Here is a 23,868-nt window from a genome sequence, read left to right on the forward strand (position 1 = left end):
TTGAACACCCGAGGCCAAGGGGCCTCACTACTTTACTCCAAAGGCTAACTGGCTCCACGGCCATGCACTTCCAATTGTTCCAGAGGCGGGCGGGGCACAGGAGCAGGTGAGAGTCCCTGGGGAGGGAGGTGCAGCCTTTCCTACGGCTCAAGGCGCTCCCCTGGGAAAGGCTGCCGTACAGTGGGCCGGGGCACTGGTGGAGCAAAGGCTCCCCCTTCAAGTTCTAGGCTGCCGCTGAGACCCTGGATCTGTCTGAGCCAAAGGGAGACGGGGAGTCATTTTCTACAGGCCTATCCCTCGCTGGTCCAACATCTTGCTTTCCTTTCTTTCCATAAATAAAGTAACTAGAAAACTGCCCTTGCCCAGGAAACATCTTGTGGGAAAAGAGCTGTCTTAATCACCTTTGTATCCATGACCCCAGGCACAAAGCAGGCACTCCGTGCATGACAGTTCGGCTCCAAAGGATTTGGTTTCTTTGATCTCTAAGCAAACGTGTAGAATCAAGAACAGGAGTCTAGATCTGGAGGCGGCCTGGGCAATGTATCCTCTCAGATTTATTCTCACATGAAAGCCCAGGCTGAAAGATGTGTCTTTTAGGGTCAGAGAGCTAGTACTGTCTAGTGATACACACAAAACCTCATGGGTTTCACTACATGTCAGACCAGACACACTGGGTGTGACAGACACACAGAAATGCCACTGCATGTCATCTCCCCCGCTGCTCATGACCAAAAATGTGCTGCCGGAACATAGGGAGTGGCACGCTTCCCTCTTCCATTGGCAGAGGGTTCTCTGCTAGGATGGAGAAACTGTCTTAAAGTCAAAGGCCAGTACATGCTCTAGTCATGTAAAGGCTTGATTCTACCCACAAAAACTCTTATGGAACAGGTATCTCTGAAAAGAGACGATATTACTACATATTATGAGAGGCAGGTTGCCTTTCACCCAGCTAGCCAAAGTGGTGTGAGTTTGATCTCTGTCCTCTCCAAGCAGTCCTTACAAATCCCAATTATTGTAAAAATAAATACACACATAATCGACCCTCACGACAATGTCTGGCGACAGAAGAGGAACGCTTTTTGCCTGGTGACAGAGAAAGAACTATCCTGTTGCAGAACCTTGGCTTCAGTGTGCTTACATACTTCCAGTGACAGGGACCTCACTACTTTACTCCACAGGCTAACTGGCTCCATTGCTGTGCACTTCCAATTGTTACAAAACCAAAATCTAATCCACCCTTTTCTGATTTTTATGCATTGCTCCTAATCCTGCTATGTGTAACTACATACAAAAAGCCCAGTCTTTTGTCTGTTAGTCCTTCAGACCATTTGAAGAGAGCTATCACACTTCACCTAAGATTCCTCTTCTTCATACTAACGTACAGTGAGAGAATTCAGAACACCTTAACGATTTAGGAAAAATATAACTGCTAGGAATGGGCTGAAAGGTGCTCAGCTGACAGCCCAAGAAGCTGCATGCATTTTCAAGTATTGTATTACACTAGCCTCAGGGTCTAGTGAAATGCCTTTGTAGTTACTAAAGGAAATCTATAATACCAAAGAGCGAATATTACACATAATACGGGAGGCAAGAAGCAGAGAAAATTTTCATTTACAAGGCAACCTGTTAAAACAACAAAGAGCAGCCCAACAGGACCTTCCCCTGAAAAAATAATCATTACTGAAATTCTAATAATCAAGTCTAGACAAAGAACAGTGAACTGCTTCATTATACCGTTCATGTGGAATGCTTCTTCTGAAGGCTTTGCAAACATTCCTATTCATCCCCAAATATGTACATGTGCACATAATTTTTATTTTTTCACTGCTAAATTTTTTCTCCTTGGGACTTATTCTTTCCTATGACAAGAAATTTCCTGAAAAGGTAGGATGAACTCTGCTTTACGCAGCTGCAGTTTTAAAGATGGTCCAGTGAATATTATAATGAGATACTACGGAGAGGCGAAAGTTGTATAAACGGAAAGGAAACTGTTTTTAAAAAGTGAATGATCATATTTTAATGTACAAATTTCCACCCAGTGTGGAAATGCAGGAAAATGCCTTCTTAAGGTAATAGGAAATCAAATTCTCTTTTTCAGAAACACTTCTGCTTTAAGAGTTGTTTTTTTCTTTTTTTTAAAAGAAGCTAAAATTTCAGGCACTAATTTGGAATTATGCGTGCAGTATAAAAAAAAAGTATGTGGGGGATATTGGACTATTCGGGAAAAAGATCTGGCCAAGATCACTATCTGGCATAATGATGAGGAATCTGAGCCACAGATTTTTAAAAAAAAAAACTGTTTCCCTTGAGCTCCCCATTCAGATCTAAGGAAGTATTAGGATCTCATCTTCGATGGTAGCTAACTTTTATTGAGTACTTACTATGGGCCAGATATGGCTACATAGATTAATGGTCACAATGACCCTCAGGTAGGGATCATCACCCCCATTTTACAGATGAAGGAATGGAGGCAGAAGTTATAAGAGAAGTTACATGGTGGCTAATTAAGGTGGACCTAGGATTCAAACCCAGGATGACTGATTCCAGAGGCTTATGTTTTTCATGCCAATACGGGAAAATAATCAGTTGACTGTAGAACTGCTGGCAGCATCCGACCAAACAGCTTTACCCGAGGACTGAAGTGGAGAAAACCAGAGGCAGCTTCAGCTAAGAAACAGGAAATTATTAATCCACGATGCCACTCTGTGTATTCTAGTTCTGCTCAGTGCCATTTACCCACTTACCTGCGGAGCGTGGGAGAGGCCACATCAGGGTACTTGGCCCCTGGCTGGAGAGTGGCCTGAGCCGCACTGGACACAGGCTGGGCTGCCGGGTTCACCTTCACTGAGTTACAGGAAGCCACGCTCTCGTTGTCGGAGGAGATGCCTTTCTCCTTATCGGTCTGGTTGACCAGACCTGGCAGAGAGCTGCCCAGGGCTGTTTTGGAAGGCTCCCTCAGCTTGGGCACCGGAAGGCCTGCGGACTTGCTGCTGATGTTGGAATCTATGCTGCTGGTACTAGACCTGTTCCCAGCCCCGTTCCGGCTGGTGGACTTACTGGGCCTTGGCAGGCTCCGGTACTGTAAATTTGTCCGGGAGCTGAGAGACAGATACCCATCGTCCTGATTCTGAGCCCCATCCATACTCGTCTTCCGACCGGTGGACCGACCGACAAGTGCAGATGACTTTGGGATTTTGCCCAGTGTGGCTGACCTGCTGGTGACAGTGGCCCCACTGGCTGTGATCATGGCCAGACCAGCGGCAGAGCCACTCTGCTTCTTGAACCCGAAGCTGCTGGCGTTGGCGGTGGGCGTCCTGGAGCTGCTGGGGAGGGGCTTCTTGGATTCATCACCACTGCTGCGGCCGGCATCTGATGGGGAGCGCTTCACCTGGGAGGCTTTGGGAGACAGCCTCCCTTTCTCAGACACCTTCGCATCATCTGTTTTTCCTAAGAGAGGAATCAGCAAGGTTAGCCTGCAAACCAAGAAGCCCGCTCCGCCAGCTCAGACTGTTTAAAATTCTCCCCTCCTCCAAAGAACTAGTTTACTTTCTCCTGGGGGAAAGCAGTCCCCTTGGGAGACAGAGGAAAGAGCTTTTTATAAAGATAATCTTGTCTACCACTGTCACCATGAGCCTTTTAGGAGATGTCAATGATTTTCCTCATTTGCAAAGCAGTCTAAATTTACCCAGAATAAAGCACAGCCAGCCAATCACTGATATGTCTGGGAAAGAGATCTTGTCTTTTAATGACCATTCTCCCTCTGTCCATTAAAGAGCGGTCCCTATCATTTTCAGGGGGTACCCCACCTTCCGGCACAAACACTGCCCTGTTTACACACATCCTTAAATTATGGACAACATCAACTCAACATACCAACAGCTCCTAACCATGTGCCCTTGAATAGCCTTCACTGGGTATGTTAGCTCTGACCCAGCACATGCTTAAACCAATTTGACATGTCTCAGCAGCTGAACAATCTTCAGAGTTTAAGAGGCTCTCATGCTTACATATTTCCACTTAGAAAAAGGTAAGGATGTGAACCTTTCTGAAAGCTGGCTATAAGCAGAGTCTAAGCACTAAGAAGAAATACCTGCACATTTATAGGGATTTAAAAACACCATCAAGCCCTTGTTAGAGTGACTGCAGTTCCAGTTTTGAAACTGACAAGTGTGCATGCAAGACAGCGAGTGTCTCTGACTCACCAGTTCCTGGGGTCTTGAGTGTGCCTGCCGGGGCAGCCGGCTTCGTCCTCGGCATGGTGATGCCCACCTGAGCTGTCATGCCTCTCCGCCACGATCCTGTCTGCGAGATGACGGGGTTCTTCTTGCCTGACGTGCTTTTGTCGGACTCGTCAGACACATCAGAGGGATTCCGCCTCCACTTGGACCCCGGCTCCATCTTTACGCCGCTGTCTGACCCTCCGTCTGACTTCTTGACATCATCGCCAGACCACAGGGAATTCCTCTCCACCTGCGAGTGCTTCTCGGCGTCGGTCTGTGAAGGAGACCCTCTGAATTAGTCCTTCTCAAATCCCAGGCTAGGGAGCCCCTCACCCCAGAGCCGAAGTGCCCACACACTGAACAAGTTAAGGGAAAAATAACAGATGACTACTTTAAAAGGTTTGGGCCTTTGTACTCTGATTATCTTGTTAGGAATTCTGATTTGTTGGGTCCAAGGAAAGTAAAGAATACAAATATGTCCTAGAAGGGAGTGAGGGCTGAGAGTAAAAGAAGCCAGAGGAAAAGGAGGGGCAGAGCGCCATGGAAGAGAACCAGCGGACAGAGCTGGGGCAAGAATTCAGCCACCAGTTCTGCCACTTGGCGACAAGCCTCCTCTAACTCCGGCAGTCTGAGCTCTATCCAGCTCCCAGCCTCCCAGCCCATTTCCCTTTGTTCTGCCGGCTCCTGATCACTCCACTGGCAGCCAGATCTTTGGATCTAGCACAGCGCCACAGTCTAACACACCGAGAGCGACAGAGAGAGAGACAGCGGCTGTGAGTTCCCCTCAAATCAGGGAGAGACAGGGGCTGAGAGGAAGCAAATCCTCAAAAGCCACTTCCCACCACCCCCCTCCCCATGCTAAAAGCCAGAGGGTGCCTGCTCCAACCTCAGCTTCATATGCCACTGCTTGCTCCTCTTGTGGGATTTTGTGCAGACGAGGGATATAATTAGCCAGCTTTCTTTGGAAGAGGCCTGACCGGCTGCACACGGAGCCCAGGAGGGGACAGAAGTGTGATGTTAATTATTTGCTGCAGTTAAAAGGCATAAGTCGCTAACCAGATAGCTTTGGGGGCCTCCTTAGGGGTTGGGGCCAGTCCGAGGAGGTTTCAGTAAGGAGAAGCAGTGCAGTGAAGGGGAAGGCTGGTCAGCAACACTTTAGGGCCTTTTTGAAGGAGTGTCCTAAAGAATGAGCAGAAACTTACTAAGAGAAGGGTTTAGGGAAGAGCATGCCAGGGAGAGGGAAGAGTATGTGCAAAGGCCCTGAGGCAGAAAATAACTTGGTTTTGGAAACATTCACTCAACAAATATTTACTGGGTCCCGCTGTGTGCCAAGCAAGCTTTTGGGTACTGGGAATACTACAGTGAATGAGAACAAAGTATCAGTACAAATCATCAACCTCCTGGAGCTTATGTTCAAGTACATTCTAACACATTCTTTTACACTCTAGGAGGTGCTGAAAACTTAGCACATCCTGGGTTACTGCATTAATTATTCTTTTAATGTTCCTATACCTTATTTTCCCTGATCAAATTGTAGTGATGCTAATAGTCATAGCAGTAACAATTAAAATTTATTAAGCATTTACTATGTGCTAGGCACTGGGCTAAAGTGCTTTACATGTATCATTTAATTTAATCTGCACCAAAAACCTATAAGGAAGTTGCAATTTGTAGTCTCAGTTTTACTTGAGAAATCTGAGGCAGAATGGAAAATAAAATTGCCCAAGATCGTGCAGTGCTAGGATTCCAGGGAGCCTGAGTACAGAGCCCATATTTTAACCACCATGCTATACTGCCTTTCTGGAGGATAAGTCCACGAACGTAAGGATGCTGCATGCCCAGGGGTACCTAACACAACACCTACACCCAGTAGATTCTCTTCCCATCCTGGCTGGCTGGTGGTTCCCCAACTCCAATTCTGGAGCAGTTTCAGCCTAGCTTCTGGGTGGGGCCCCCAGAACTGATTGCACCCCAATGGCAGAGAGAGTGCACACATCCCTGGTCTGAGACTACAGTTTGAACCCCCCTCTGGAAAGAACAATCATCCAACCACCATAGCCCGACAATGTGGTCCAGGGTGGTAAGCTTCCCAGCTGCTCTCTGCACAAAGGCATCTGCCCCAGGACACCATACTGACTTTGAGGTCACATCTCCTTAGCAAACCCCTCCTAAGCTGTGTGCTAGACTATGTGGTGGCACCAGGAGGGATTAAAAGATGAAGAAGGGCCAGCCTCTCTGTTCCCAGAGCTTACAACAGGAGGGCCAGCAGGACAGCCACATGGGGATGGACAAAAAGCTACACCCTCCCTTCTGCCGGCTGTTCCTTCCCATCTCAAATGGTATCTTCCTCCTGTCGATTTTCCCGCTGCCCCTACCTGCAAGTTCACTTACTCATTCAACATCCAGCATCCACACATAAGGAGGGAGAGGGCCTGGAAGATGGGAGAGTTCTTCCCCGAGGACCCAGTTTCCTCAGAGACTGAAGAGGGGAGGCTAGTCTTCTGAGAGGGAGAGAGTGGAACCAAGGCACTGAGGAGTGAGGTGTGGCCATGGGGTGGGATGTCGGGGGAAGAGCACGGGCTTGGGGTCGGACAGACTTGAGTTCAAGTACTAGGTGCTGCCACTCCTGTGCTGTGTGTGACCCTGGAGGAAGTGGCTGAACGTCTCTGAGATTGTTACCTTGTGCGTGAAACAGGAGTGATAACAGACAGGTGTCTCAGAGAGCTGATGGTGGACACGATGAGCTCAGTGTGGAGGGACTCAACAAACAGTGGCTCTTTTATCATCAACTGTCCCACCTCTGAAAATCTCCAGCAATTTAGCATGGAATCTATCTTTGTCTTGCATGACGGTGATCAGGGAACTTGTCTTTTGTGCTCTTAGGCCACAAGCCTCTAAGAAGCCAGAGACACTGCCCTCCTCATGACCACGTCATCCCCTGCAGATTGAGATGCTACACTGGCTGAAGTTTCAGTCTGTATTCAGGTACTAACAGAAGCAAGGATCAGCGTCCGCATCGCCACCTGCCACCTTTCTTACTGGAGGCTGGTGCCTCTGCACACACTGTCAGCTCATCTAATCCTCTAAACTTTTGCTATTATCTATACTGGACAGACAAGGAAAACATAGGTGTGAAGAGAAAAAGGAACTTGCCTCAAGTCACAAGCAGCAGGACCCAGCAGGTGGCAGAGGGGTGCCTCACCCCCCCACCCCCCCCAAACCCTATCCCTACATCCAGACCATCATTCAGAGAACTCAGGGCTGCATAGGACAGGAATCCCCACCACAGAATTCAGAATTTTATTTCCTTCAGTAGCAAAAAAGTAAACTCACTTGGAATTACCTTTTTTCCCCCTTGTATACTTTACTAAAATTTCAAAGGCAGTGAAAATGAGAGGAATCTTGACATATGCCTGTTTTGTACCTTGGGACCTGGAATGGGACCTTCCACAGACCGAGAGGAAATACTGAATAACAAGGACAGGGATGGACAGATGAAAGGGATGTGGGGGAGAGACGTGTGTATGTTAAAATCTTCTGCCACCTACACATTGTCCTAAAAACAAAATGCTGCAAAACATAAGATGAAATGCTCTGAAACTACAAAGAAAATATATTAGTAACAGTCAACTTTTGGTTCCTGACATGAATGGAGGAGAGAGGCAGAGGGATATGTAATAAAGAGGAAGGAAGGAAAGAAAGGGAAAAACGAAAAGGAAATGGAAAGGAAAGAAAAGAAACAAAACATCTGAGCAACTGTTAAGAATTAGGGAATTCCCTGGCAGTCCAGTGGTTAGGACTCAGTGCTTTTCAACTGCTGAGGGCCAGGGTTCAATCCCTCGTCGGGGAACTAAGATCCCAGAAGCCACGTGGCACAGCCAAAAACAAAAAACAAAAAAGAAAAACAAAATTAGGCTCTGAGAAAGCATGTTCAGATAAACTATGTCCATATCACTCTCACACTCACCCTTCAAGAAAAGCCTAATTACTGCGATTTTATGGACGGGGAGGCAGAGGCTTGGAGAGGTTGAGCTTACCCAAGGATGTCACAGAGCTAGGAGCTCAACCCTGACTTCAAAGGCCATACCTTTTCCCTGACACCACAACCAGACTCACCAGCTCTCCTGGAGAAAGATGGTAGAGAGGCTGTCAGACCCCAGGCAGGGAGATTCTCTGCCCAGCACCCTGAGAAGCAGTGAGCAGAGGCCGATGCTGGATACCTGGGCACGTGTGCCCCGTCAAAGACCCTCCCAGTGTGCCCCTCAACATCCTTGAGGAAACAGTCACTCACAGACAAAGGGGACTTCCGTCCCCCAAGGATCACTCCTCTGTTACCCACCGCCTCCTCTCTCATGCGGCTAAACGAGGCTTTTCCTTAGGCTACCAGACAATAGCTCCCCTGTTCCTTAGGTGCATTTCCTTTTGGCTGGTCCTCAGAGGCTTTTCAAATATGAAAACCTAGGCAGGCAACCTGTCCTCAGCCTGCTTTTCCAGTGGACACACTGGGCCACTTCTTCCTGCCTTTCCACGCCTCGCCTGGGATGCTGTGTGCTGCCCGTTTGTCCAGGGAAACCAGTATATGATGGGGACCTGAACGAGCCCTGGGGAGGATGGCAGCGCGCACCTTCCTGCTGCCTGACGCTGCTCAGAGAGGAGTCATGGCCCTTAGCCTTCCTCAGAGTGGTACAGGGGAGGAGGGGAGAAGGCTGTGATTTATGTGGATTCAGATACTCAGAGATGCTCCCTGGGCAGGAACAAAAGGATGCCAAAGAAACCATCTCAATAGGAATCTTCATAATTATGGGTGCAAGTCTATGTTTATTTTATGCCAAGACCTACTTGCTTAAGCTTTATTTAAATATTTTAAACTCAGGTAGTTTTATCTCAAAAAACAACCTAATGAATAGTAAACTCTTTACGTCCCTTGACGTTAACTTTCTGATCTTGATCAAAAGACATGTTTGTGTAATATTCTTGAAGCTTTTCTGATGTGACATTTGCTAGATGAAAGCAAAGTGCTGGTCAAAGGGGAGGGGAGCCTTGGCATTCAAGAAATTCAAATGTATCATTTGTAAATCCCAAATGTTTGCCCTGTATCAATGTGGAAAATAGATTCTAACTCCAGCTTTGTGGGAAGGGAATAAAGACAAGGAGTTTGTTCCAACAGTGTTATGTTGGCTCAGTGAGCATCCCAAGAGCAAGCTTCTTCTTACCTTGCAAGTAAACAAGAGAGAAACCTACTGATTTACAGATCTCTCTCCTCTCTGTCTGTCTCTGTCCTTCTCTCTTTCCCAGCTCAGTATCTAAGAACAGTCTAGAAGCTTGGTTGTTGTTACCTTGAAATTAAAATGAGTCTCAGGAAAAAAAATTAGTGTCCACAAGGAAAGGAAAACAGTGGATTTTTTTTTCTTCCTTTTTTTGCGGGATCTTAGTTCCTTGGCCAGGGATTGAACCGGGCCATGGCAGTGAAAGTGTCCTAACCACTGGACCTCCAGGGAATTCCTAAAAACGGTGGATCTTGTAACATTTGGCAAGTGGCAGGGACACAGTCTGGCTGGGTGTTTCTAACTTGTGTCTAATAACTAATTAAACAGTGTTCACTTGGGTGGTGTGGCTTAGGTGTTTTGTTTTTTTTTTTAATCTAATTTTTAAAGTGAGGTATAACATTATATTAAATGTACAATCTTAAGTATATAATTTGAAGAAGTTTTATGAAATTATCATATTTACAGAACTCCACTCAGACCAAGATATGGAACACTATTGTCATAACCCCCCCCATCTTTGTACCCCCTTAATTTGGGTATATTTTTCCTTAAAAACCACCACGACAATTAGAAATTTGTTCGCCAACAGGAATTAGAAATTCAGACTGAAAAGAAAACTCAAGAAGTCATAGGCAATCGCAGAGACAACACCTAACAGATTTCACCGGGCAGTCTACATTTACATTTCTCTGGGCCAGGACCACTCCCACACTCTGACACATCCTTCATTTAGCCCTGTCCACAAAGAAAAAGGTACCTTTGAAAGCAAAGAGATTCCCAAAGCAGCTCCTATCTGTCTAGAGTGAGAAAGAGCGGAAGCGGACGTGAAAGGAAGGGAGTGAAGGAACGGGGCCGTTGTCAGTTCTGCCCTCACAAGGCCTCCTTCCGGGAGACTCTGTCCCCATCAGACCTTCACATGGGTTCACCCGAGGCAGCAGCCCCCACCGGTGGGAGGGACTCATCGTGAAAAGGATTCCAGTCCATATATGCCAGTGTCACCAGGGATGGCCAGTCCTCGTGCCGGTCAGTCCCAACATGGGGACTAGGCATAAGGATGGCACCTCGTTTGTCCACGAGTAAAATGGGCTTATTAGAACCAAGCCCTCTGACCACTAAGGGATGCTGTGAGGGCAAGCAAACATGCCTCCACGAAACTGCTTTGGAAGTCCTGCATCTGAAACATTAAATCTGAAAGTTTAAAGCAGGGGTTGGAAACTCAAGTGTTTTGGCACAGGCAGGTGTTTGAAGGGTACAGCTGCCCAGCACACTGGGGCATGGGTGCCCTGTCCAAAGGGGGTGGACGCCTGGACATCTGTTGGTTGTGGAGAATGTAGACTCAAGGAGGCAATATCTTCTGATTTTTTAGGAGAAACCAGAAGCTCACTTTCATGTGAAATAATTAACTTTAAAAAACTTGACACGCAATTCTGTTTAAAAGAAGAGTGATACTGTGGGCCAAATACAACACACTGGCAGGAGGATATGACCCACAGACCAACAGTTCCCAGCCTCTGGTCAGGATGTACTGGTCTTAACCTTGCTCCCACCCCATGGCTCTGGAGGGATCAGACTCGTGCCATGGACACACGTTCGAGGCTAAGAACGGCCAATTGAGTCCAACGTCCTTTTTTTTTTTTTTTCCAAATAGATGATGAAGCTGAGGTCCAGGAAGGAAACGTGATTTTGCCAAGGCCACCACCGTGAGAGCAGTGAGTCTCCCCGCTCCCGTTTAGAGCACCCCGCTACCCGACGCCCTCTCCCTGCAGGCAGAGGACACCGTCAGGAGACAAGAGCACAGGCAGCAAGCAGGAAGTTGGACCTCATCTCACAGACCTGGGGATTCTGCTCTCCCCAAACAGCCCCCTTGGTCCACAAGCCCAAGGCTCTCTGCTGGGAGGGACCCCGTTCCTTACCTGCACGTCCAGGTTCTTGCGCGAGGAGGCGGGCGTGTTGGCATAGGAGCTGATGGAGGAGCTGGTGTTGATGTCATCCGTGCTGAGGTTGTCTATGGTGTCACTGATCCCGCTGCTGACGGAGCTGCTGTCATCCCAGCTGCCAAGACAAACACATCCTGAGCACCTCACGCTGTGTCAGCTCAGCCTGACGATACAGACAAACGTGTACCATCCCTGAAGGCTCCCAGTACCATAAAGCCCCAGGCAAAGCTCCTCTGCCTCTAATGTGACTCATCTTTGAGGGTGCCATCCATCTGTTTCCATCTGGCAGCTGGGTAAAGTGGCTGATGTGTACCTTCCCAAAAAAGGTGGGTGCCTCCCCGAGCAGAGATGGTAAACATAAACACGCTGCCGACCCCCATCCTCAACTTCATCTTGGGAACTTTATAAAGGCCAAGGGCTGCCTCTCAGGCCTAGAAACGGAGGAGGAGCAGTGGGTTTGGGGACCGGAGCTGAAAGTGGGGCAGAGAAAGGGTCAGTAGCGGCACCCTCCCTGGGGCTCAGAGCAGGAAGAAGAACTGCTGTAGGAATTCTCTGGACTCCACTCTTGGAACAAAAAGCCAAGGAAAGGAAAGTGCAAAAGTGAGCAGAAACCCATCAACTCTACTGGCAGTTCTAACTCTAATACTGTAATATCCCAGGGTGCACTGGAAATAGAGTCCTTCATTTCTCAACCCTCAGATCCATCGAGATCATCAGCTGCCAGCATTCAAGTCAAATCTCCAGCAATGGTTCTTCTTTTTCCTTCTGCCATCTCCTGCTTCCCAGCACCAAGACATTCAGTCCATCCCTGGTCCTCCCGCCTCTGTTTGCAGAATCTCTCCCAGTGTGCATGGCCTTCCCCGCCCCTGTGTCCCGCGGCTCCAGCTGCTTCAGCTCTGCCTAGGTGACTGCCAAAAGGCCAGCTGGGTTCTGTGCGTCTCTTCTGCTCCTGAACCATCTATTCTCCCCACAGCAGCCAGAATGATCTTTGTGAAGCACAAATCAGATCTATTTGATTCAAACTCCATTGCTTCAAACTCTCCAGTGGCTTCTCAGGGACCCAAACTCTCTCCTCTGGCCCTCAAGACCCTGGGATCCAGCTTCCCCTCCAGTCCTGTCTTGGACCCGCTCCACGGCTCACCGGCTCTGGGTTTTCGCATTCAAGGCTTCGCATTTACTGTACCGCTTCCTGGACATCTGCCCCCGCTTCCTTCTCATTTGAAGAGTCACCTCCCCAGAAAGGCCTTCCCTGGTCCCTCTATCCACAGTACTGCCTCCACTGCAATCCCCCACCCGACCCCAGCATCAAGCCAGTTGCATTTTCTCATTTGTTTGATTGCAGCATGGCAGATAAACAGCAGGTGCTCAATAAATACTTGCTGATTTGGAAAAATGGGAGTGGGAAGTTGAAGAGGCTATAAAGTAAGCTTCCAGCATTAGTGTAACACTGTTCTACTTGATCGACTAGGAAAAGGTAAGTATTATTGTTTTTCTGTTGTACAGGTGGAGAAACCGAGGCTTAGAGAGGTAAGATGCCTTGTACAAGGTCAGACAGTAAGAGGTGGAGCAGGACCTGGATCCAGCTGCCCCAATTCCAGAGCCACCTTCTTTACGGTGATGCCAGACGGCTCTCTATTACATCAGTTTTCAGTGCACACGGGCACATGACATGGCCCACTTCCCCAGGAGGAAGGCCAGGCTAGGGAGAGGCTAGCACATCCCAGAGTGGGAGAGGCAGGGTCGGTATCTACACCCAGGGCTGTGTGACGATGAAGAACTGACTTAGCCACAGCACTCCACCCCTCAGCCCTCAGTGGCAAGCCACGCCTCGCCGAAAGGCCGGCACAGTGGCAGCCTGATACCTCAAAAACACCTGGGTCAGAACAATTCCACTCCTGGGCGTATATCCAAAAACACAAAAACACTGATTCGAAAAGATACATGCATCCCCGTGTTCACAGCGGCATTATTTATAATTGTCAAGATATAGAAGCAACCTAAGTGTCCATCAACAGACGAATGGCTAAAGAAGATGTGGTACCTATACACAATGGAATATTACTCAGCCACAACAAAGAACGAAATTTTGCAATTTGCAACAACATGGATGGACTTGGAGGGCATTATGCTTAGTAAAATAAGTCAGACAGGGACTTCCCTGGTGGCACAGTGGTTAAGAATCTGCCTGCCAATGCAGGGGACACAGGTTTGATCCCTGGTCTGAGAAGATCCCACATGCCGCGGAGCAACTAAGCCCGTGCGCCACAACTACTGACCCTGCGCGCAAGAGCCTGCGGGCCACAACTACTGAGCCCACGCACCACAACTACTGAAGCCCACGTGCCTAGAGCCCGTGCTCCACAACAAAAGCCACCACCATAAAAAGCCCACACACCGCAACCCCACTCACCACAACTAGAGAAAGAGCCCATACGCAGCAACAAAGACCCCACACAGCCAAGAAATAAATAAATTTAAGTTTTATAAATATGTCAGACAAAAAAAGAAAAATACTATATGATACCACTTACATGTGGAATCTAAAAAAAATACAACAAACTAGTGAAGATAACCAAACAGGAGCAGACTCACAGAACAAGTGAGTGGTCGCCAAGTGGGGAGAGGGAGTGGTGGAGGCGCAGGAGAGGGCGAGGGGACTAAGAGGTACAAACTGCTATGTATAAAATAAGCTACAAGGATACACTGCACAGCACAGGGAATACAGCCAATATTTTATAATAACTATAAATGGAATACAACCTTTAAACACTGTAACTCACTCTGCTGCACATCTGAAACAGATAATATTGTACATATTGAAACTACATCTCGAGAAAACAAACCAAACCAGAGATGCTAATATCTGAGATTTAGAAAACCAGGAGAACCCAATACTCCCCCAAGTGATCAAAGCAGTTTGTTCCACCCACTCATAGGATGCCTGTCTGAGCTCTGCTGATCAGGCAGGAAGACAAGGCTTAGTGGAAACCTGTTTTCATCACCTTTCCCTTCAGCCCGCCAATTTGGCTTCCAAAGCCCACCTGGAGGGTCCCGCACACGGGCAGGGGAAACTGTGCAGGGGAAACATGCAAAGGTGGTTCTCGAGTAGGGAGGATAAAGGCAGGAAGCGTGAGGGCTCAGGAGGGGGCTTTACTGATGAATTCACAGGGCCTGCAGCGTCCCGCAGCTCTGGGTCTTAGCCAACTTCCCTCCTGTGATTCCACTGCTTTGGCCTGGCCTCCATCTGGTTCCAAATCCTCCTTTAAGGCCTTCTCCAAATACTCCGGCCCACCCTCAGAATCCCCTCCTCTGAATTCCGACAGTCTTCCGCACTTCGGTTCATTCTACACACTCCTGCAGATTTCTAGTTGTTCCCCATATGCAGGTCTGTCTTACTTTCCAAGTACAAGCAGGGGTCTGCTTAGTGATAGTACCAAGTGCGTCCCATGTGTCGGCATCGTGCCAGGTACTTCCAATACATCATTTATTTCTCCACTCTTCATATCACACCTGCAAGGGACCTATCATCCTCCCCAGCTGACAGGTGAGATTAAGGCTGAAAGAACAAGTATCTTGCCCAGTGCCATTCAGTCCACATTCGAATTGGGTTTAAGATGCAGAATTGTCTAATTTCAAAACACTCGCTCCCTCTGGCTTGCATCACCCGATCTTTCATGACAACAGTCGTTCGCTGAGCCTATCACCAACCACATGCCAGCTATTCAGTAGCAGTATCTGCACATGTTCTCAGCAACGCTCCTATTCCTTCACAGGTGGCCTTACTTCCTAATGAGGAAACTGAGGCTGTGAGAGCTGCTGTCCAGGGCTTTCTGCAAACACAGAGCTGGCAGTGAACCCCTCCCTGACCCTGAAGCCCAACTCCTCCCACCCCCACCTCCGCAGCAGTGCTGCCTTAGCAATGCTAGCCTCACATCAACTCCATCTCCAGGCACATGGTACGTGTCTATTAAACGACTCCTGACTGAACTCATGTGCAGGAGAGACGGGGCAAGTTCTGATGCAAATGCAGCCCCAGCAGTGGATTCTGAGCCCGGCTCCCTCCCATTTCGGCCTCTGACAAGTCACCATTTCCGTGCCTCAGTTGTCTCATGGGTGACATGTGGATGACACCACGTAGGCTGGCAACCGTGGAAGGCTCTGCTGGGAAAAGGGTGACATAACAGATGGAAAAGGGCTCTAATCCACTCTCATGATGAAAAGAAAATCCCATGAGTTTTTAATTGCATCTGCTCTCTGGGGTTAGCAATTTAATATATCTAAAATTTCCTATAATCCATCAAAGAAGAAAGAGGTTGGCCAGGAGACGAGCGTGGCATGGGGAGGAAGGAGGGAAGTAGTAGCAGATGCCCCTGAATCCAAGCCCCAGATTTTTTTTGCTTTGAAATTGTACCCGCTCTTCCTTTGTGGCCTTTCAACACAGAGATACTACTGCAGAGGGGCATGTGGCACTTACACACACGATTCTTCCCACATCGGTGCCCAGAGCATCGTGGGGCTATGCCGAGATTACAGGAAGGCCTTGTAACTGAGCTGGCCCAGACGTGGGGAACCAATGATCTACCCCACAGGAGAGTGGAGTGGGGAAACTAAGGAAGAGGATGAAGGGGCAGTGACATGAGGGAAGTTCATGCTGAGCAAAGGTGGCCTCGGTGTCCCCCAGAGCTGTGTGTGTGCCAGAAACCACAGCTGTCCCCGCACTTGGAAAACCAGCCATGTCTCCCTCACTTCTGGATCTTTGGGGACGTTGGTGAATCTATCTGGATATAAAATCACTTAGCTCCAACTTGTCCCTTCCCTACAATTCAGGATATTATACATGGTCATGAGACACCAAGATCAAGGTCAGTGAGTTCTAAGATGAATCCTAAGAAAGACTAGTTCCACGGGATGCTTTGTGATAAGAATGTGGTCCCAACAAGAGAATGTCGGGTGTGCTGGCTCTTCGAGCCCTCTCTTAGAGATTCAGGTTGTCCATGAACTTCTTAACGTTATAAAGTGCTGCCATGATCTCTCTAACTTTGCCTAAAATAGCACTCCCTACACAGGAGATGCTGAGAATGACACACAACTCTGGAAGAAATGCAAAGGAAGCCTAGAGCTGCCGCTGGCCCATGGGCCTGTTCATCCTCACCTGCCTTAGGAGACAGCTAGCATGCGGGTGGGGGGGCCGAGCAGAGGCTAGAGGAATGACATCACGTGAGCTCCTGCATCCAGTGAGATGGAAGCCAAACAGTAAGAACTAACAAACTCCTTTCTTTTGCTCAAAACTAGTTTGCTTAAGATTCTGTCACTTGGTATACTCATGCTAACTAATGGAGATTTGCAATTTGTTTCTAAAACAACTCCAGACATGTGGCTGAGAGTCAGATGGGAAAAATGTGGAAAGCATGCAGAATTCATTCAGGCAGTAAGAACATTCGTTGAATCCAATCAAGTGGCAAAGGAAATTAGGTACAGCCTGGGACGGGGTACAAGTCTACTGACCCAAGTCGGGTGATAAATGTTGAAAGAGGTTACAAAACCTGATTATGACCGAAACTTGAAAGAAACCCAGAGGATCTGTGTCTGCAGTGCGGTGAAACCAAATTCCAGCTAAGAGGCTCAAGGGACCCGGATGACAGGACAGAAAGAACTACAGTGTATTCAGTCATGGCTCCAGAACAATTGTTCTGGAATATGATTTGACCATTTCGGCATCCTACTCTTGAATCTGATTGAGAAAAACCACATGATGGTTCTGAGCCCACCTGAGAGGATACACTTTCTCCCTTCAGTTGGGAGTGAGTGACTTTAAATCCTGGGAAAGGTTTAAAAGATGAAGGGAGATAATGAAGTAAATCCTCATATTAATACTTAAGTTTAGAGTGAAAGCTTGGTGATCATTGGGATAATCTAGATATTTATAATAGTTTAAAAAATATATGGCATGTTGGAGAATCCAAAAGAAAAGTCTTGTGATTTGAATCTAAATGAGTACTGATTTTCTATTTCAGATTTTTAAGATGAAAGATTTAAGGATTGGATTCAGACTGTAAAAAGAATTCAAGTGTTTTGGACAAACTAAAGTCACAAATGTCATAAACTATTGGATTTGCAAGGGTTGCTTAAGTGCTTAGAAAGATTTTGCTTGTTAGGCTGCTAAAGTCCACCCCATACAACATTTGAAGACCCTGAGGAAATCAGGTATATTAAGTTTAAGAATGCAATCTAAAATATTTAAGGGAACTTAATTATCCAAGTCTGTAAACAGTACTAATCAGTGAAACTCAATTTGTTAAGTCTGAATTAATACAGTACTATTCAAATAGCAAGTGGAAACATTCTTTATACAAAAATACTTGACTTATAGCAAAGATTTATAAGAAAACATAGGTTTAAAAATTAAAGCTTCAATAAACTGAATAGTAAAACCTAAATAATTCTAAGACATTCTTTTTGGGTACAAGTGCATTCCTCAGACATTTAGAAAAATACTAAAGCAGATTTCATTTTTTGAGTGAATGAATGATTTTTATATGAACGACCAGAAGAATAAGTGAACACAAGATGCATCTATTCTCTTCACCAGTTTTTCCCGCTCCACTTCACCTTCACTCTATATTGTAAGACTGCCAAGACTACTCCAAAACTGCTCCAAAAGTCTTAGTGGAAACAGCACTGTGTTCAACGGCCTTGGGAAACAAGCAGAAGAACCCCAGGGCCCTCCTCCTGCCCCAGATTCTATAATAGGAAACTAAAAGGGATGTGGGGCCCACAGCTTGGCTGGTTTCCCTGTCTTTTTTTTTTTTTTTTAATTTCAAAACAGCATATGATGTTTATGCCCCATAAATTCTTTGGCTGGGACATCTAGAGAAATGGCAAGAAGATGCTTCCATTGACTCCTCAGAACCATCAACACAAAAGCATCATTTCCTCCCCAGATCACAGCCACGTCCCTTTTGCTCTCCCCAATGAAAGGTCCTGCACTGGTGGTCATATCATGGCACAACTGCAGTTATAAGTGATCAGACTTGAAACCGACCTTCACCTATTTTTGCCAGTGGGTAGGTGGAAAGAATTCCATCAAACATTTGCTATTTTTCTTCAAAACTCCTAAACTCAGTATTTTGGAGTCCCGAGCCAGGGGCCTTGAATTCATTTTGTTCTCCTCACCCGGTCAGCCAGCACCCTCTACGTGCTGGGCACCACCACGCGAGGTACCGGGGATGCAGTGATGACTCAGTTGTCCCTACCCTCGACCGCAAAGCCGGTAGATGTGACCGTCAAGAACACACAGCTCAGACACGAAGGAGAGCGTAACATGGGCAGGTGAGCAAAGGAAACTGCGCTGGTTTCAGACATTCCTTCAGCCTTCCATAGCCCCTCACACCACCAGCCGAGTGCCAGCACAAGGCAATGGTTGGCAGCGCGCCAAAGCCCAGGCCCGCTGACGCTCTTTGCTGTGCCACTCTCCTTCAAGGCTTGGAAGTGGCAAAGGCACAGAGTCCGGAGAGCCAGGCTCTGGCCCCAGCCCTCCCCAGAACTGCCTCCTAGTAGAGTTCGGACACGTCACTTACTCTTAGTTCCCAGTCTCCCTTGAGGGAGTTGGATGCAGCCATCCCAGAGGTGCTTTCTAACTGACATCCTGGGAGCTTAGGCTCAGAGAAGAGCTAGTAGAGGCAAAGGGGCACTGACGGTCCTCACTAGCCGGAGCACCTCCTCCCATTCAGTAAAAGCTGCCGAAGAAGTAACTACACCTCCTAGTCCCTGGCTTCTTCATTGCCGATTTCACCTCTTAAATGATTATCTTTAAAGCTCACACTGAGTCTTTTAAATATTTGGAATAGGTGCCAATATCTTGTACATAAGAGACAATTACTTAGCCCTGAGTGGTAACTGCCCTCTTTACACAGAGATGGGCTTTCCCATTTGACTCAACTCCCCATCTGGTCCTTTGTACTCACATATGCTACCTGATTGACCCTGCAATTGGAGTTTGAAACCCGCCTATAGAGGTGTTACAACCCAATCCACGATAGAGGTTCTGCATGAGACCACACTATGTATCCACAAAGGAATAAGATGCAAACTTACCTAACATTTAAAGCCACCACTGGCTGTGTTTACCAAATGCCAGGCACTGTACTAGGCATGATACATGGGTTACTCCACCTCCCATTTTCCACTGCATGAAACAGAGGCTGAGAGCCCACAGCTCATCAGGATAGGATTCAACCAGGGTCTAAGGACTCTCATCAGAGAGTACATGTAGGTCAGCTTCGAAATCTGTCTGCTAACCAGCCAAATCTCAAAAGAACCTCCGCTGCCTGACAGCAACCAAGTATAATATCAATGAGACCCCATGTTGGCCAAAACAGAGCATTTTAACCAGAGTCAAGGCTTTCCAAAGTCACCAGAAAATCCATTCAGAGATGGAAAGGCCCATAAAACAAGGAGATCCAATTTCAGAGTCTTACAAGAGATGCTGACATCACTGTGTCAGGAATTCAAATGCCACTCAGAGGGCTTAAAGCACAATTTTAACAGCCCAAACACAAGTTATCTGCTCTGAAAAACGCAGGTGAAAGAATCATAAATTAGTCCAGTCTCTCACACTCCCTGTTTTCCTCACTGTTGTAGGAGTTAGCATTCCACACAACCAAGGAGAGAAACCTGCTTTCACCAGGCTCCCCTGAGCAATCACCTCTCATTTGGACAAATTTTTAATATCGACCTCTTCTGGGGAGTATCTTGATACATCAGGAATCTGTGATGGTTCTGAATTAATGTGGTATTATATTTACAACTTCATCTTAACAGCGGGAACCTGTAATGGTTCTGAATTAATGTGATACTATATTTACAACTTCATCGTCCATGAAGTAAAAAGGCAAAACTGAATCCCAAGGTTAGAGGGATGATTAAACAGACTTTTCCACTAGGATTTACACGCCCAGGCATGAGGAATCCTGGCTTTCAGCAAAAGACTCTGACTCTGAGGAGTTACGGAAGGATCTGGAGGGCCATTACACTTTCCAAATGGACTCCCTGTGAGATAATGTTGTTTACGCAAGGGAAAGACATGCTTAAATGTTGTTGTAAAAAAAAATCAGGTTGCAGATAAATATTCATTCTCTGTTCAGTAATAAACCACAGCAGGTTAGCAGAGATGAAGTACCTTAACTCTGGTTCTCAAAAGCAGCCTTCACAAAGCAATGGATCCTAATCCCCTCTTCCCTAAAACCCCAAAGACTGGGTCTACTTCCAGAAGGCCCTCACCATTCTCAGAAACAGTCTGGACAGCCCCCGCCCACCCCCTCCTCCCCGCCTCTCTCCTGGTGACTAAGCATGCCCTGTAGAGCCACCCAGGGCTATGTCCCGGCCTTACCTGCTCACTTTTCCAGTTCTGCTCCAGAATCACAGCAGAGCCCATTTCCAGGGCCATGTGCCCCCCGCCAGACAGTTGCATTCACTTGCAAAAGACCAGACTGGTGGAACTTGTTTTCTGGCTATTGTTCAAGGCAATTGTTCCTGTGAAACCCCAGGGCCCAGCGGAATGAGATCCTTTGGTGTGGATGAGTGAGCAAGCCCAACCAGGGCTTAGCAGTCACCCCTGGGGAAGGGAAAGGGTTTGGCTACCTCCTTTTCCCACCAGACAGGTATGTTAACTATTTCCTCCCCAGAAGATTTTCTCAGGAGCATCACCTCCTCTAACCACCGCCCGGGCCAGTTAAGAAAATCCACCTTCAAAGAATGCAACAGGACTCCTGCAGAATCCTACCTTTTGCTGCCTATCTGAGAATGATAAGAGCCAACTTTAATTGAAGTTTAAAGCTGCGCCAGACCCCATGCTAATTATATTACTTGCATGCTTTCATTTAATCTATCCAACTCTATGATAAAAAAAATAACTATTATTGATGGCTTACTTATATTTTCTCCTGGGTACCATGAAATAGAGACTAATTCTATACCCATTCTAGAGATGAGACAACTGACGCTTGGAAAGAAAGGCCCAAAGGTCATACAACTAGGAACTGTTGAAGCTCAGATTCACACAGAGTGTTCAATCACTTCATTTATTTATTTTCATGAATACCTACACGTGTATTAAAAGGATGTTAAAGTTTTCCACGTCAAAAAAAAAAAGATAGCTACTTGGAAAAAGCAATGAACAAGTAAGCCACCCTTCCAGGTTTCACCCTGGGATCAGCCTACAGGGTTTGCTGTTCCAGTTTGACCCAGAACCTGAGCTCAGATTAAAGAAACGGCAGAGTTAGATACTAATCCCAGTAAATCTGGTCTCATCTAGCAGTGGGCCAGGGTACCAGAAACTCCCGAGGCTCTGGGTGGAGGCAGCACGTGCTCTGGCCCTGCCATTTACTTTGTCTGAGCATCTTTCCCTCCAGGAGACCCAGGTTTCCTCCTGTGTGATCTGGTGCTAATTAACACCCAGTCCTCATAAGCCTTTTGTGGGGACCAAATCAGATCTCCAGGCACAGGGGAGATAACCAGTTCCTATCAGCTGCAGTCTGGGAAAAAGGCAGGATCACAACATGAAATAGATGATAAAGTTCCAGTGCAAGCGCTTGCTGCCATAAATGGGCAGGGTCCCGGGGGAGAAGCAGCTTCTACAGACGGTGCCAGGTGCACGGCCAATCATTTGAGGTGAAGAGAGAGAAACAGGAACCCAATAAAGAAGGCTCCAGGGGGATTTAGTAGCACTCAGAATACCCGGGGTTGAGTTTCACCCCATGGCACCTTTGTCCCATTTTGGTAACTCATTCCTTCAACAAGTAGGTGGTCCCCTGAGTAAGCGTGAAATTCCTCCTTTGGCTCCAGGGGCTGGTTGGGCTACAAACCCCAGAGCTCTGGGTCCGGATGCCCTATACCCTCATTGTTACAATAGGCACCAGCGTGTCTGCTGGCCTCAGCGACACAAAGGCCTCTCCTCCAAGGCTCCACCAGAGAAGGCTGCTGACACTTGGTCCACAGCCGCCTGGCTTTTGCCAAAGATCTCAACAAATTCATCCTGCTGTTCTGTTTCCCAGAAGATATGAGTACCCTAAACATCAACAGAATTCGGCATATCATACATAGCTAATGAAACTAACAGCAAACACTTATACAAGCTGAAAAGTTTTAATGGTAGGCTCCAGGCACTTTGCTTAAGCACTTTACATACATTATCCCACACACTCCTATGACCGTATAAGGCACAAACTATTAATGTTCCATTTTTATACATGTGGAAACTGAGGCTTACAGGGGCTGCGGTGACCTGACCACAGTGCCAGAGCTAATAAATGGAGCTGGATTTGAACCTAGATCTGCGTGGTTCTAAAACCCAAGCTCTTCTTAACCACATTCATTCAACCTAAGAGCAGAGGCAAAGAGGCTTTTAAGTAGATCACAGTCATATAAGAACTCAGAACTCCCACTTGTTATCCAAAAAGTCCAGGGCACCTTTTAACGCAATTGACTTATTCTTAAAACATCTCCAAGTAGTTAAAGGTAAATTGGGGCGGGGGGGGGGGGATCCCAGACAGGGCACTGACTGGCTGCCCTAGGTCAAGGGTAGGTGGAGTGGGATGTGGGGTCCCAACACTCCCATTAACACCACCCCCCACACCCATACTCATACTCACCTGCAATACATCTTAGGAGTCTTGGAACCTGAAGGCACAAAACAGAACTACAATTGCCTCAGGGCAGCTAGTCAGGGGCCTGCCCTTAAGCTACTCCTCCTGGGGCAATGGGATGGGAAGGGAAGGGAACTCAGGTCAAGAAACAGACACTGGAAATCCACTCTGGGACCCAAGAGCAGCTCAGCTCTAGCTAATTAGCCACCCCAGCACACACGTGAGCGGCTAGTGCCAAGCCTGGGTCAGCATTAGCATGCTGGGTGTACAACCTCTCCCTCCGGGACTCCACAAATCCAGCTTCTCGGGAGGCAGCCCAAGAGTTCCACGGCACAGTCCCAGCAGCCCAAGGCCAGCTCCAAAGCCACTGACCTTCTCAGATTTGACTTTCACTTGGGCTTTTGCCCCCCTGAACCAGGTAGAAATCCAACCAGCACAAATCCAGTCACAGATTGATCCACGAGTCCTAAAGCCTCAAAGAGATTAGCGAACTCCCAGGTAGGTCCTGCTGCCAAAACGGAGTTGCTTTTTTAATACCAACCCCCTCCCGAAACAAGGCGAATCTCAGAGGCCCAGGCAGGCCGTGCTTGCAAGTATCATGTGCACTTTGGTGAGTCCTCCACAATAAAAAGTACCCTTCATCCAGCTGAACCCACATGAAAACTTACAAATAAAACCATCCTGAGCCATCTGCCAAGCCCAACAAGGAAGGCGGAGGGGTAGAGTGGACCTGGCTTCCAGTGCCAGCTTTGCCTAGTATCTGTGTGACCCTGGGCACGTTCCTTAACCTCGCCTGGCTCCC

At 47.4% G+C, this 23,868-nt stretch overlaps 1 protein-coding gene across 3 annotated transcripts in view; it reads right to left on the minus strand.

Annotated features, from left to right (window-relative positions):
* Positions 1-23,868, minus strand: part of NAV2 (neuron navigator 2) — a 389,315-nt gene that overhangs the window by 61,011 nt on the left and 304,436 nt on the right. For all 3 annotated transcript variants that reach the window (XM_057748181.1, XM_057748182.1, XM_057748180.1), the window contains 3 exons: positions 11,401-11,539; positions 4,203-4,494; positions 2,745-3,447 (listed from right to left, as the gene is read on the minus strand). In XM_057748181.1, the coding sequence (XP_057604164.1) occupies positions 2,745-3,447; positions 4,203-4,494; positions 11,401-11,539 (1,134 nt within the window). The remainder of the gene's footprint in view (positions 1-2,744; positions 3,448-4,202; positions 4,495-11,400; positions 11,540-23,868) is intronic.

Source organism: Hippopotamus amphibius, chromosome 9 (genome assembly GCF_030028045.1).
Source record: "Hippopotamus amphibius kiboko isolate mHipAmp2 chromosome 9, mHipAmp2.hap2, whole genome shotgun sequence".
In the NCBI taxonomy this organism is placed as follows: Eukaryota; Metazoa; Chordata; class Mammalia; order Artiodactyla; family Hippopotamidae; genus Hippopotamus; species Hippopotamus amphibius.